This window comes from Cinclus cinclus, chromosome 5 (genome assembly GCF_963662255.1).
Source record: "Cinclus cinclus chromosome 5, bCinCin1.1, whole genome shotgun sequence".
Taxonomy (NCBI): domain Eukaryota; kingdom Metazoa; phylum Chordata; class Aves; order Passeriformes; family Cinclidae; genus Cinclus; species Cinclus cinclus.
In genome coordinates this window covers 54,313,100-54,326,820 of record NC_085050.1, presented here as the reverse complement: position 1 = coordinate 54,326,820, position 13,721 = coordinate 54,313,100, and the positions used below count along the sequence as shown (strand labels likewise).

General features: G+C 38.3%; 1 protein-coding gene across 4 annotated transcripts in view; it reads left to right on the top strand.

The window, feature by feature from the left end:
• The window catches only part of PDLIM5 (PDZ and LIM domain 5), a 119,896-nt gene that overhangs the window by 74,108 nt on the left and 32,067 nt on the right, over window positions 1–13,721 (top strand). For 3 of the 4 annotated variants that reach the window (XM_062493005.1, XM_062493008.1, XM_062493007.1), the window contains 2 exons: window positions 646–682; window positions 1,306–1,467. In XM_062493005.1, coding sequence (XP_062348989.1) covers window positions 646–682; window positions 1,306–1,399 — 131 coding nt within the window. In that variant the 3' untranslated portion in view covers window positions 1,400–1,467. Of the gene's footprint in view, window positions 1–645; window positions 683–1,305; window positions 1,468–13,721 lie in introns of those variants that run through there. The other variant, XM_062493004.1, reaches the window with a different exon arrangement.

Genomic DNA, 13,721 nt, shown 5'->3' with positions numbered 1-13,721 from the left:
ATCTCCCAAAATAAGGGTTATTGTCTGTGTGTGATAAATATTCTGACTTTGGACCTGATTGTTTTGTTGTCCTATGTTCAGTTCCCTTCATCAGTCCTTTAAGGGCTGAGTATGGGACCTGAACTTCAAATAACATATTATTCAGTAAAGATAAATTTATCATCTTGACAAATGCCTCAAGAAAATAACTGCAACTAGATTTGCCAACCTTAAAATCAAGACTGGGAATTTACATTATCCCTTGTGCAGACCGCTAGAACCTTGGTGGGAAATAGCCTGGCTGCAAGCAGATGCTTGGATTATCGCCTGATATAAACCCACTGGATGTTCATCCAAAATTAATACCTCTTAACTTCCATTCATCTTCACCTTCTCAAATCACCTTTCTTGATGCCAGCATGGAGAGTGGGCCAAGGGGAAGGGCAGAGACCAGCAGAAACAGTTTTCAGCAGTTCTACTAGCAAAGGGGCTCTTGAAGTTCATAGACATAGCTCATGTCCATTGACAGGTACTTAGAATCAAAGAATCCTAACGAGCCTTGTTGTAATTTCCTGCTGTAGCGAATGCATTGGCACAGCAGAGAATCTTGTTGTGGTACAGTCTCTTCAGTGCATTAGAAAATAAAAATTTTCTGTTTTCCTTCAGTGAAAGAACCAGAAAATGAAGCTGGGAAGAAGACTAAGTGAGTTGATGTTTTATATTTTTATTACTTTAATACTTTGCATGTTTTAACTCCTAACTTGAAGTGTTTGATGCACTTGTGTGACGTGTGGGTTTTCTTGAAATGTTCCTTCCTTCTTTGCCTTTTACTTCAGCATGTAAAAATCCATAGACAAACTTTTGAAAGCAGTTGGTGCAGTCTAGTAATAATGTTTGTGCAGGAGTTTGTGTAGAGGTTTTCTGTAAACTTGGACCGGTTTGGTTGCCTGTATGAGGTCAGCTTGTGTTTTCCTTTTCCTAGTCTAATCAGGCATTTTAGGTTTGTGAGTGTGAATCTGATTGCAAGATGTAGGTGGGAAGTATTGCTGTTCTGGCTGCAAGTGAGGGTCAGCTGTCTCCTTGCTTTGGGATAAGCGTTGCTCAAAATGCCAACAAGTGGCTAAATCTAACGGTTCTTGAAGTCAGTGAGACTTTCTCTACTGACTTTGACTAACACTGGATCCAACTTTTTGACAGAGAGGAAGACAATGCAATAGGGATAGTGCATGGAGTTTGCATGCTCACTTGTGAAACTGCTTGAGACAAACTTTCTTTCTTTCTTTCTTTCTTTCTTTCTTATTTTTCTTCTATCACTTCTTTCCACAGGGAAAAGGTTCCCATCCACGTCCTTAGCCCCAAATATACAAAATTACGTGACTGGCACCATGAAGTCTCAGCACGTGTTCTTAATGTCCAGTGATTTTACCCAAGTTGCAAAAGCAAAATACAAGCACTTCCTTCCTTTCTTCTTTTCCATCTGCTTTGCAAAAAAAAAGAAAAAAAAAAAGGAAAAAAAGAAAACATATTTCAGTAGCCTTTCTGCCAGAGAAATTCTAGCCTTTTCTATACTTTTCTAACACTTTCCTACTGATGTGTAAAAAATGGGATGAAGATGTTTTTGTGCTAATCATTAGTTGACAAAAATACATATTTAAAACCTAACAACTTGGGTGTCTGAATCTCCCAGTGTGGGGGAAGAGATGGCTGTTTCAGTTTTTTTCTGCCTTAAAGAAGTAATTTGCTGAGTTTTGAGTTACTGTAGGCTGTTAGAAAACAGAAAAGTATGAACAAATGAACAAGAAATTGTGTTACTTGATTCTGGGGCTGGGGGAAGAAGATGAAGAGGGGATTGTATGCACTTATTTCAAATTATCATACCTACCAGGAAAATTATCTTGGATTTCACTGGATTTTCAACAGGTCAATTTTAGGCTGGTTGTAAATGTTTTACAAAGTACAGCAGGAAGACAGACTGCTTTTAAGCAAAGAAAAGAAAAATTTTAAAAATTATGTTCCGATGTTTTGAATTGAAGTGAAAACTCAATATAATCATTCTGCTGCTTAGACTAGTAATACGTTCATGTTTTGGAAAACTTAAAAAAGAATAATTGAGCAGAATGTTGCTGTGTGAGAGCTTCAACACATCTAGCAGGGACAAGATTAGAACAGTAGTATTTATTTATTGCAGAGTGAAGCTTATAGGCTTTCTTGTGTTTATGAAAGCTTCACAGCCATGTGGTTCTCCTGTAAAATAATGTATTATAGTAGCTACACATCCATTAATTTATGCGTTTTGAAGCTTGAAGAGTATTTTAATAAAAGTTGCTTTTATCTTAGCTCTGTCTGTTTTTCTTTTGAGTCTTTTGGACTCCTTGAATAGTCTTCTCATGCATGGGGCTGACATTTCATTGCACCTTCACAGCCTATAGGAAAAGAAACAATTAAATCCCAGCTGTGTAGCAGAAACAATCTGAAGTGTTTAAAACTATCCCAATATTTTAGTTCCTGATCATCTTAAAAATGGGGTATGTGTTCGTGTTGTTGGAATTGACATGAGATTTGCAGGAAACAATAAAATGCTTGACCCTTACAGGAGTAAGAATTATATGAAGTAAAACTCGCTTTCAGCTTTTGCAGCACTTGTTGAACCAGATAAAGTTTGAGACCTCAAGCCAAGGTGATTGCAAAGCACGTGCAAAAGCCCAGCTTCTCACAACTGCTCAATGAGAACCACTGCAATTGGTTTGGGTTTCTGCAGCTGACCTACACGCTCCTCTGATGGAATTAGTCCTGTGAACAGATGCTGCTGCGGAAGACTTGGCAGGGTTGTTTTGTTTTCCCTTGGACAATGTTGGAATGTTGAGAGGACCTTTGGAACCGTTTTAAGTTTCAGTTTCCTTTTCAGATGTTTTATGCTGCTATACAGTACAGCAGTAGCTTATAGTATTTGTCATTTTATCTTTAGGAAAAGGCAAGCAGAAAATGGAGACTTCAGGTAATAGATAAGTTATCTAACACTAATAGTCACCAATGTGGATGCCTAACACTGCACAGATTTGCCCTGGTAATGATGGCCCAAGGGATATCACATCTCGCACACTTTTTGGGTTAACTCCTTAGGAACAGTAGGGGAAAACATTCACTTCAATAATTTCACTGAAGAGTGTTTTGAGTGCCAATCAGTTTCATTTCCATGCACCCCCACCACATAACTTGGCAGTGAGTACTGTGTTACTAAACCCAAGTGTGTTACTGAGTGCACGTACACCACAATTTAATAATTTGATAGAGTACTGCATAATAAAGTGGGTATGTGAAGTAGTGTATTTAAATTGTTCTGCTGGGTTTATATCATTTCTTTATGGACAAAATGTGGGCATTTCAGAGACCATCAGTGCAATGAAAACTGTGAGAGGTTAGAAAGGTTATCACTTAAAGGTTCTCTGTAAAGATTTCTTTTTAGGGGCAAAATGGTTTGACCTTCAGGAATTTTTATGTTCTGGAGATGTCCCCAGGTAGTGAGAATATTTTCATGTTGTTATTAAACTTACCATTATGTTTATGTATCTTACTAGCTCTTACCCTTTTGAAGGGTGAGTTGCTGCAGTGAGAAATAGAATAATAAACCCTCTCTAAATCATCAAAATAATAGAAGCTTCTGTTTTGAGTAAAATTAAACATAATCATAGAGTCTGTCTTTAAGGATATGAGAGTAGTTTGAGAGAAACTGAAAAATCATTAGTTTTCTATAAATTAATTGTAAAAACACCACTAGTTCCAAAAGTGTTTTATGAATGTGTGAAATGGATTTAATTTACTTCTTGGAAGATGTCATCTCTTCACCCAATATCCCCATTGCACAGAACTTACTGGCATTAAATTTTGAACTTTTTGTTACTGTTCCCACAAATGGACCACTTTCTCATTTGTATTTGACAAACATGCTCTGTTTCATGTCTGATTCCCAGCATACATCCAGTGTTTGAAAATATATTATGAGTGGTTTTTATATAAACAAATAAGCTTAAATTTTAGCAATCTCCTAGAAATATCAATGTGACAATGAAATAGAAACTTCTCTTTCATCAGTGATCTTCAGTAAAATACAGCAATTTAATAATACTCAGCTTTTCAGGCAGACATTGTCCAAGACAGATGTTTTGTGTGGTTTTATTATTATTTCTGAACTGCAGCCTTTTTGTTTGGATAAAATAGATTTTTCTCTTCAGCAGCTGGAAGGACAGGAAATAGAAATAGAAATGGAAAGCCTTAATTGAAATTTGTAGAGTGCAGCTTTTAAACCAGTTACCTAAAACTTAGGCAATGTCTAACCTTTGTATAAAGTTTGAGTTTTAGATTGTTTCTATTTCCACAGTACCCTATTTCCAAGGTTTTTTAGTGTTTTTTTTAATGTTCACTTTTAACCCTCTCCTTTTGAGCAACCAGGTCGGGATTTGGTTTTGGCCTTAAACTGTAGAGTAAATTTATTGTCCTGAGTGAAGATTTTCCAGATTTGCAGTTTAGTTGATCCACAGCAACTGGAAAATATTTGTCCTACTCTTAGTCAGTCTTGAAGCAATCTGTCATAAAATCATGTATTTATTTTTCTCTCCCACATGTCATAAATAAATGTAAAGCGTACCTGCAGATCTACCTGATGGAGCAGGAACCCAGGATACCTGTATTAATTTGAATAAAAACTCTATAGCTACTCCGATTTTGGAGATGCCACCTGCACCAGAATTTCCATCCACACCTTTACCACCTATGAGGTCTGCTCTCTGGTCATTCTTAAATCTGTTCAGTAATTTTCAACACTTAAGGCTCCCTACTTTAATAAGATACTTAATTCTGCATACTAACATAGAAAAGAAAAAAGGCAGAAATGCCTGTCTCTGTGGCTAATTTAGTCTGCTCAATACTTACTGTTGTGATTTCTCTCTAACTTGTAGTTTAATTTTTTTGTGTATTACAGTGATATGTCTGGCAGGCGCTTATCTTCAAGTACAACACTCTAAGACAACATTTTCTAGATTATTTTTTCCCTATAATGACTGAATCATAGAAAAATATGAAAAATATTGAGAAATATGCAGTGTAATGTTCACAAAACTAACACAACCAAAAAGTTGTAGCAAAAAACACATAAAGCTTTGGGGTGAATCCCACTAGCACTTGTGTCACCTTTCAGTGTTTTCTAAAGTTGTTTTCCCATCACATAATATACTTCCAAGTAGGTGTGCCATCTTTGTAAGTGTCCAGTACTGCTTGGCTTTCTGAGTTATAAAGCAGCAGGACACTCTCAGCCTTTGCTGAAAGTGTGATACTACTTAAGTGTGTTTTGCACCATTTTATCCTCTTAATTGTATTTTACTGTAAATTTCATGGTCTTTTTTGGAGGTTTTTTGGGGTTTGGGTTCTTTTTTTCTTCTCAGTTCACTAACACTTCCATGCGCAGTGTTTCCTGTTCTGCATACTATTTTAATATAGATTAAAAATCTCTTTCTCTGTGTGTCTTCACTTCGTTTTATTGCTGTGAATGGAGTGAAAATAATGCTAGACCAGAACCTGCAGCTGCTCTTTTGCTGGTAGCAGATTCCTGCCCTGGCAGTGTCCCCTCTCCAAGACTTTCTGAACATATTGCTGCACCAGCTCCTGCGAGGTAAATCAATCACAAGGGTTTTGATTCAGTTAACAATCTACCCTGTTCTAGCCTGGGTTTGTCTGTCTTGGAGGAAAGAAGGTTGTTTGTCATTCACTTAAAATAAACTTCATTAAGCTGCTGTGACTCGCGATTTTCCTGGAAATGGTAGGAGGGGGAAGGAGAAAAATTAGATAAAAACAAGGAAATTCATGAACAGTGTCATGGATACTAGTTAAAATAAGATACAATATTGAGTGTGTGCATACTGTCAGTGGGTGTCCACCCTGTCTCTTGGAGTAGCTTTTCACTGGTCTCAACAAGTCAAAAGTGAGTATGGATTTGGAAATATAAAAGTAATTTTCTAAAATGTGGGTTATTTAATTTGTAACACAGAGTTATGCTGTGATGCAATCACAGAAAACTGGGAGATTATCTGGAAAATTTCCTGTCACTGGCCCTGGGTAGTTTTACTGGCACTTACCCTGGCAAATTGCTGGTTCTTTGGAGGACATCTAGGAGTACTAGACAGCAACAGTAATTTTATACTGAAGACAGCAGCAGTAATTTGGAAGGTGATTGATTGTTACTGTTACTGAAGGTCAATAACATTTTCTGATGGTTTATCTCAGATTGTGCAGGAGTTTTTGGGTTCCAGGTAGCATGCACAAGCACGAAGTCATAACATGAAGCAAAGCTATTCCTGTAAAAATGAGAATTAAAATGAACAGTGCCTGGCCCTAGGCAGACATTCATGCTTGAATAAAGCATACAAGAATATACTGTTTCTTGCACCTGTGTAGGCTTTCTGCAGTTGGAAAACTAATACTAGGATTTGGAATTGACCAGTTTTAAACATTTAAAGCAGTTGCCTCAACTAGCTGAGAGACAAGGAGAGATCTGACTTCAAAATAAAAGTCTATTTTGTTGTCTTTCGAGGACATTGTTGATGTCTGGGAGAAGCAGGTATGTTCATGAGTGTACTGGTTTTTGGCTCGCCAATTTGAGATTTCGGGAAATTTATACAAACCACCACATTGAGCTAACATGAGCTTAGGCAGGAAGGAATGGAAGCTGATGGGCTGGTGGTTACATTCATGGTGACATATGGTTTGAGCCAATGCAGTAAAGATTTGGTTGTGATGTTTTCAGCAGCAAATTTTCTTAAATCAACAAAAATTTAAAAATACACACAAGTTGTATGACAATACTGCTGGTGCCTTTTTTTTTTAAGCAGAAAACCTGGGATGAAGAAGTCAGTGAAAAAAGTACTGCTTCAGTAATTGATTTTCATGTCTGCCAGTGAAACTCCCATATAATTACACCTTGCCCCATCTGTGGATGTGTTCAAGGCTAGGATGGATGGAGCTCTGAGCAAAGTGAGGTGAAAGCTGTCCCTGCTCACAGCAGCAGCAGGATGGTTGGAAGTAGATGACCTTTAAGGTCCCTTCCAGTCCAGATCATTTTATGATTCTGCTGAACTATAGATACCTTGCAGATATCACTGCAGCTACTGTGTTCTGAGTATCAAGGAGTCTTCTCTAAGTTCTTGCTCTGCATCTGAGTCCAGGCAAAGAAAGTTTAAATCTGATCTCACTCAAGACCTATGGCTGTAAATTTTGTTATTTGGCAAAATTAACATATCAAGAGATCAACTTTAAAAATGCTGTAAAATCTGAAAAGCAGCTATGTTCATGGTGGTTCAGGATGTGAGCCAAAGTATTTTTACAAATACAAAAGTAGATGGTAAGAATTTTCTGCTCAAGAAGGGCAGAAATTGGAGCAGCTTCTGCAGAGCTGTAGAGGGAAGGTTTAGCATTGGGTGTGGGAAGGAGAACAAATTATTTGATACAGCTGTGTAGTCTGGATTCTTCCCCAAACTGAGAGGTCATCAGTGTAGCAACTAGAGTTGATGTTTTTATTTTGTTACTGAGCAGATGCTGCTGCTTTTATAATGCTCTTTTAAGTGAGAAATACAGTAAATCTGATCTTCAAACCCTCTTTTTAGTAAAATGGCACCTATTGGAAATCTGCATGGAGCAATTAATGAGTGCCATATTAGGCTTTTAGTAAAGCAAAACTGGGCCATCCAAGGGTGAGTAGATTGCTCTTGCTACTGAAGCCTTGCATTTGTTGTCAAGGACTGGCATAGGTCCTTATTTTCCGACTGGGCTTCATCTTTTCTTGGCTGAAGCTCCATAAATTGTACCACCCATTACTTTACCACCAAGAAGGAGAAAGCTTGCTGTGAAATGCAAGGAGGATCTGGATTTGATTTCTGGATTTAAGTGAGCTGCTTATAAGGTAGACTCAGTAATGCTTTTTTATTGTAGTTTTAATTCTTAATTGAAGGCCTTAAATAGTTGTATGTCTGTATAACCAACTACTGTAGGTTATAGTGTATTATTACTCTATTTCATATATGTGATGTCCTCCTGTAAATTTAACAGTAAAATATTTAAGAGCAATTTAATGGCCTTTCCAGAAAGTTGCTAAAAGCCATCTTAGAAAGTAATCCTGGTAGCATTAGACCATGTAAACCACAGAATCTGGCACTTCCAGAGAAACTGTGTAACTGATAAAAAACAGATGCAATGCCAGCAGGTCCTTAGATTGTATTTTACATGCATGCTTTTTATAGTCATGCAGACCTGCTTTTATATTTTCTTTTAATGGAATTGTTCCTGATATAAATACAAAGACTTAGTAATAAGTAATAATAGGTATTGGTCCTAATTTTTTGTTGTGTACTTTCTGATAAGTGGACAGCCAAGAACATTCTCTGCAGAAATTGTAGTCTGGGAGAAGAGACGGTCTCAGGCTGACCCTACTAGAACTGTCAGAGTTTTTATGGTTGTTTCGGTGTGATGAAAAGCAAGAAGTAAAATATGGGGGAGAAATATTGCTCTGCATTGTCCTCCTGCTTTCTTTTCCTATATTGAACTTTTGTTTGAGAACCTTTTGGAAATCTTAAGCAAGTGTACACCTCATTTTCCCTTCAATCATTAAGGTTTTAAATGCCAGCAGCCAAGTCGCCTCAGTGTCTGAAGTGTCCTCTCCTGACACTAGGTAGTTTCTTATATATTGATTGTGCTCTTGTTCAAGTTTGTTGTCTTTTAAGTAGTTATCCAAATAGTTGGGTTTAATGGTTAAACAAGTGCTCAAGCTTCATCTGAAAAAATGCCTCAAAAAATTGTTTTCAGCATGGTCTGATTCCCAGGGCATGAGTATTTGGTTCCTACAGAAGCCCTCATCTGCTACTTACTTACTCTTCTTAGGAAATATGCAAGAATACCAGCTGGAAAAAGTTGTCTATTGCTACTTTGTATTTTTAATCAAATGAGAAATTTCTCCTCCGTATATTGTGTCATTATAATTATTTGTGAAATTAACATCATCTAGGAAGATAACCATGCCTGCTCCAGATGCAGCGAACTCTTTGCCAGCGGATGAAGCACCTCCTGTGCCCAAGATGTTTGCTGTGGCCACACAGAGCTCCGAGTTCCCCATGCCTGCTGATCCAGCTGGGGGGCTGCCTTTTCCAGCCCTGCATGTGGGATCAGTCCTTGGGCTGCCTCCTGTCCTTGCCAGGTACATCTGAGCCAGCTGTGTTAGAAGGATGCAGTCAGAAACTGTAATTTTACACACATTGAATCAGAGTGGTTTGGTTTGGAAGGGACCTTAAGGATCATTTAGTTCAAATGCTTCTGCCATAGGCAGGGACACCTCCCACTAGACCAGATTGCTCAGGGCCCCATCCAACCTGGAGATGAACATTTCCAGGGTTGGGGTGTCCAAGCTTCCCTGAGCAACATTTTCCAGTGCTTCACCATCTTCATAGTAAAGAATTCTTTCCTAATACCTAATCTAAATCTCTCCTCTTTTAGTTTAAAGCCATACAGTTTCACCTGATTATTTTTTTGATGATGATGCTGTCAAGATGGAGCAGCTTAAAGGTTTCCTGACCCCCATAGCACTCTGTCAATTTATATAGTAATTAGAAATTCATGTAGCTTTTAGGCAAAAGTTCTAAAAATAATTTAAAAATTAAAGCAGCCTTTAGATGGAGGAGGAAAAGCAGTCATGGGTGGGAGATTCAGTTGGGTTTTGTTGGCAGAAGTTGGTGACATGAGGAGAGTATAGTCACCCTTGCTACAAAATGTGTGTTTTTAAATTGTCCAGTAGCCCGAAGTTTTCAGAGGAGAATACAAGCTTTAACTGTGTAGTGATGGGACATCGAGAATACAAGTCTTTACCAAGAGGGACAGAAAGTGCTTCCCTCAGTAATTAACAGTACAGGCTATCTTAAGATATCATACCTGCTTTGTTTGTTTGTTTGTTGGTAAGGATGGCTTTGGAAAAAAAAATTAAATTAACTACTGAACTTTAGTTAGTATTGCCAGAGGTGTAATAAATGTTTGATTAATGACTTATCTTCTCTTGCTGCTTTTGGGCAGGCATGAAGCATCTCTGCCTACTTATGAAATAAATTCTTTCAATAAAATCTCAAGCTTTCAGTCTAAATCATCTATAAGTCATACAAGGTAAATCTTTTAAGCTACATCTACAGCAGACTGCTAGGTATAAACAAGGTATTCAGGCAGTGTTTTTACACTTAAGTCTGGGAAGTAGTATGTAGTTGTGTAGGTATTTGGAATGTTTTGTCCATCTTTGTAGTTATTTTAACAAATACACAGCAATTCTGTGGATAATTGCTTGAAATTTTAAAATAAGAACCCAAGGTTAGAGGTTAGAAATTGTAGGAGTTATTTTAGAGCCTGTCTGTTTTTTTCACTTTTTTTTTTTTCCTGTTCAAATTCATTTCCACCTGTAAAATAAGTAGAGAAAATGAAAAGGGGTTTACATGCTGAATTTTCTAAGGGCTGCTAAAAGTGGACCTGCAGGAGTTATATCAACAAATATTCCAGTTTCCTGTGTTTACTATTTATTATGAAAAAGAGGACAAGGTAGATGCTCTTCAGACCTAATTGCTAATTCTGTCCATGACATGGGGTCTTAAATGGATCCATGTGGAGAGTTCTAGGCCCTGGTTCAGTGGGAATGACCCAGGCATGCAAGGCAGTGTCTATGATGAGGAATTTGAAGGCTGACAGATGCTAAATGCTCACTTGATGAGGAGAAAGTTTTATTTGTGGGTGGAATCAAAATTGCTGTTCTCTGTATTAGTATTCGAGTCACTCACACATTGCCTGATGTCTCTGTGAGCTGGAATCTTCCATAATTTTCCAGTGGTTAATGTGGTCTGGTGTTGTACTGTATCTCTGTCAATCTTTCCTACTTTCTGTTTTCTCCTGCATTGACTCAAAGCTTCTGTGCTGCAAAAGTAATGCTGGAAGATCCGTCGGGAAATCTGCCGATCCTTGGACCTTCTTCTTCTCCAGTTCTTTCTCCTTTTGAGCAGAGATCAAAAATTAAGAGCATGGCTGCTGCTGCAGTGTCTGCTGCTATTGCTGTCCGGGCCAGGTAGACATCAACTTCAAAAGGAATGTTTTATAGGTTGGTTTAAAGAGGTTCCAGTTCACACAAGAATAATTGGTCCCTGGCAAGGCTGTGAAATCAATTGACTCTTTCACAATAGTGGGCAAGTCATTAGAATATGTCCAAAACTCCCTTGCCCTATTTATAGCTTAGCTGCTCTGAGCCTTGGTGAGTAATTCTACCATTCTGTTCCTCATGATACCTGTTTTACAGTTCAGTTAGTAAATTAACTGTAAATAACATTTCTCTTATGGGAGTAGCACAGAATAATCTGTAACTTTGAGTAACTTTTTGGTGCTTGAAAACAATAGTTTGCTGAGTTCCATCTAAATCTTTACTGTATTGCTTTTTATAAAGACTTGCTTAGAGCAAACATTTTGACAAGTTTTTTTAATCATCCATTCATATCAGTGATATATTTTAATAGGCAATAATACCCATATTTTTGTATTTCTATATTACGTAGATGTCCTAGGGTACTAATAAATGATATGCATTAGAAACCATACCCAAAATCAGAAAACTAAAAAGGATGAAAAAATTTTCTCACTACTTTTTCTTTTACTTTATTAATGGTAACAATATATTAAAAACATGCTTCTTGCACCTTAGTGGGTTGTCTTGTGCCTCCCCTGAATTGTGCAGCCTCCACTTTGTGGGCTGCCTGTTTAGACATAATTCCTGCATCAGTTGTCCTGAGTTCAGTTTCTCCAAATAGACTTTTCAGAAGGTATATTGGGTTGTCAGTGATCCCAGCCATCCTGAACTTTGTGTGGTCACCTCATTTGTTTATGGGGTCTTTTTGCACACTTGCTAGGCTGTACGAGCCTAGTGCCTGCCGCTCACTGCTGGATGCCCTGCTCATCACGCCTGTCACTAAGCCTCCTCTGCCAGTCAGCGCACCCTCCAGGAAGTCCACAAGTGCTCTGGAGTTGCCAAAGAGCAAGAGGTATTGTCCAGGTGTGGTGTGTGGTTGGCACTTAGTACTCACAGGAAATTGGCTACTCCTTCGAAACACGTTTCTGTTGTCTGCATGCTTGTGACTGTCCTGGTCTTTGACATGAGGTCTTCAACGTGAGATGCTGGTTTCATCTCTTTGCACAACTAATGTGCACCCTGGACCTACTGATGGTGTTTGTGCAAGTCCACCATACTAAAGCAGAGGTTTCCTTTCCTCACTGGCTTCCTCTAATATGCATGGTGGTGCTTATGTTGTGTAGTGAGCCCCTGAGGGAGGCAGTGTCACTCCACAGAGGCATCTGGAGAAGAAACAAGAGATTCTGGCTTGAAACTTCTGTGTGGGTGAATTATTTGCCATAGTTCCTTGAGCAACTAAGCGTCACGTTAAGCTGGTTTTTTTAAAGCTCACTTTGAATATATAAAATCAAATAACTGGCATGCAGGTTAGCAGATGACTGTTTTAAAAATTATTTGCTGTCTAGGCCCTTTGTTCCAGCCCTGATTCTCTTCAGTGCACAGGACTGTTTGTTCTTCTTTCCCAACCGCAGCAATGTTAACGCTTGCTTCAGCGGAAAGCTGCTTTTATGACTTTGACTGCAGGGGCAGGAGTCTACTTGGTTATTTTACAGGGCACTATGTATTAAATTGTGCTAAGGAAGAAATAATCCATGAGTTTGCTTGTACCTATTTATATTTTCACAAGAGTTAGACCTTCTAGAGATAAGGCCCAATTATAAGTAGGGCTGAGATTCACTTGATGTAGAAACTTGTGTTGAGTAACAACTATTAGTTCTTTTCCTTCTGTTTCATGGCTTCCAAGGTGGCTTCAGTCTCTAGAGAAGGCTAGAGTAGCCCTAACCTCAGGGAGGGGAAATAGTAATTTGTAAGACACAAACTACCTTTTTTTGTATCAAAATGTCTAGCTTGTAGCATATCCACTTTAAAAAAGATAAAAAAGGAACATTAAAAGAATTGTGGTGATATAATGCAACTTAAAATACCGATTTTGTATTTGACACACTCAGTGTTCTTACTAGAAAACCTTCTTTGTATGCATTGAAGGAGAAAACCTCTTGAGGTCTGATACCTCTCTGTGCATTACTGGTGAAGCCCAGGTCATGCCATGAGCAAGACTTTGTTCTTTAGTGTGGTATTAGTTTGGTGATTCTTTAATAGAGTAAAAACAAATTCTCTGATTTCCCTTTTCTTTTTTCATTTCACTCACTGATGTGCATTGTTTATGGCGAGTGAAGGTAGATTAATACATTTATGGAAACTTTCTGCTTCCTGAGTCTGTAACTGGCTTTCTGTTCATCCGATGTTTGCTCACTGTACGGGTGGAAACTCTCCTGCTGTTGAAGGTTTATTTTTGGAGAGGCACTTGGTTTTGGGATTCCCGAAGTATCTCCATTCAGTTGCTGCCCCTTACAAGTACATGGGACTGTGTGTTGGAAAAGGCAGGAAGGACTGGAAAGCTGTTTTCATTCTTCCACAGTTGAAGTCCAGTTTTGGAGGAGCTTAATTTGTTTTTCTCTTCCAACTGACAGCTGGAGAGAGATGTGCCAGGGAGCCAGAAGGTACACTGGGAATATGGAGACCATATAAGCCTGCCCAAAAGACCATATCAGTATGGGATATATCA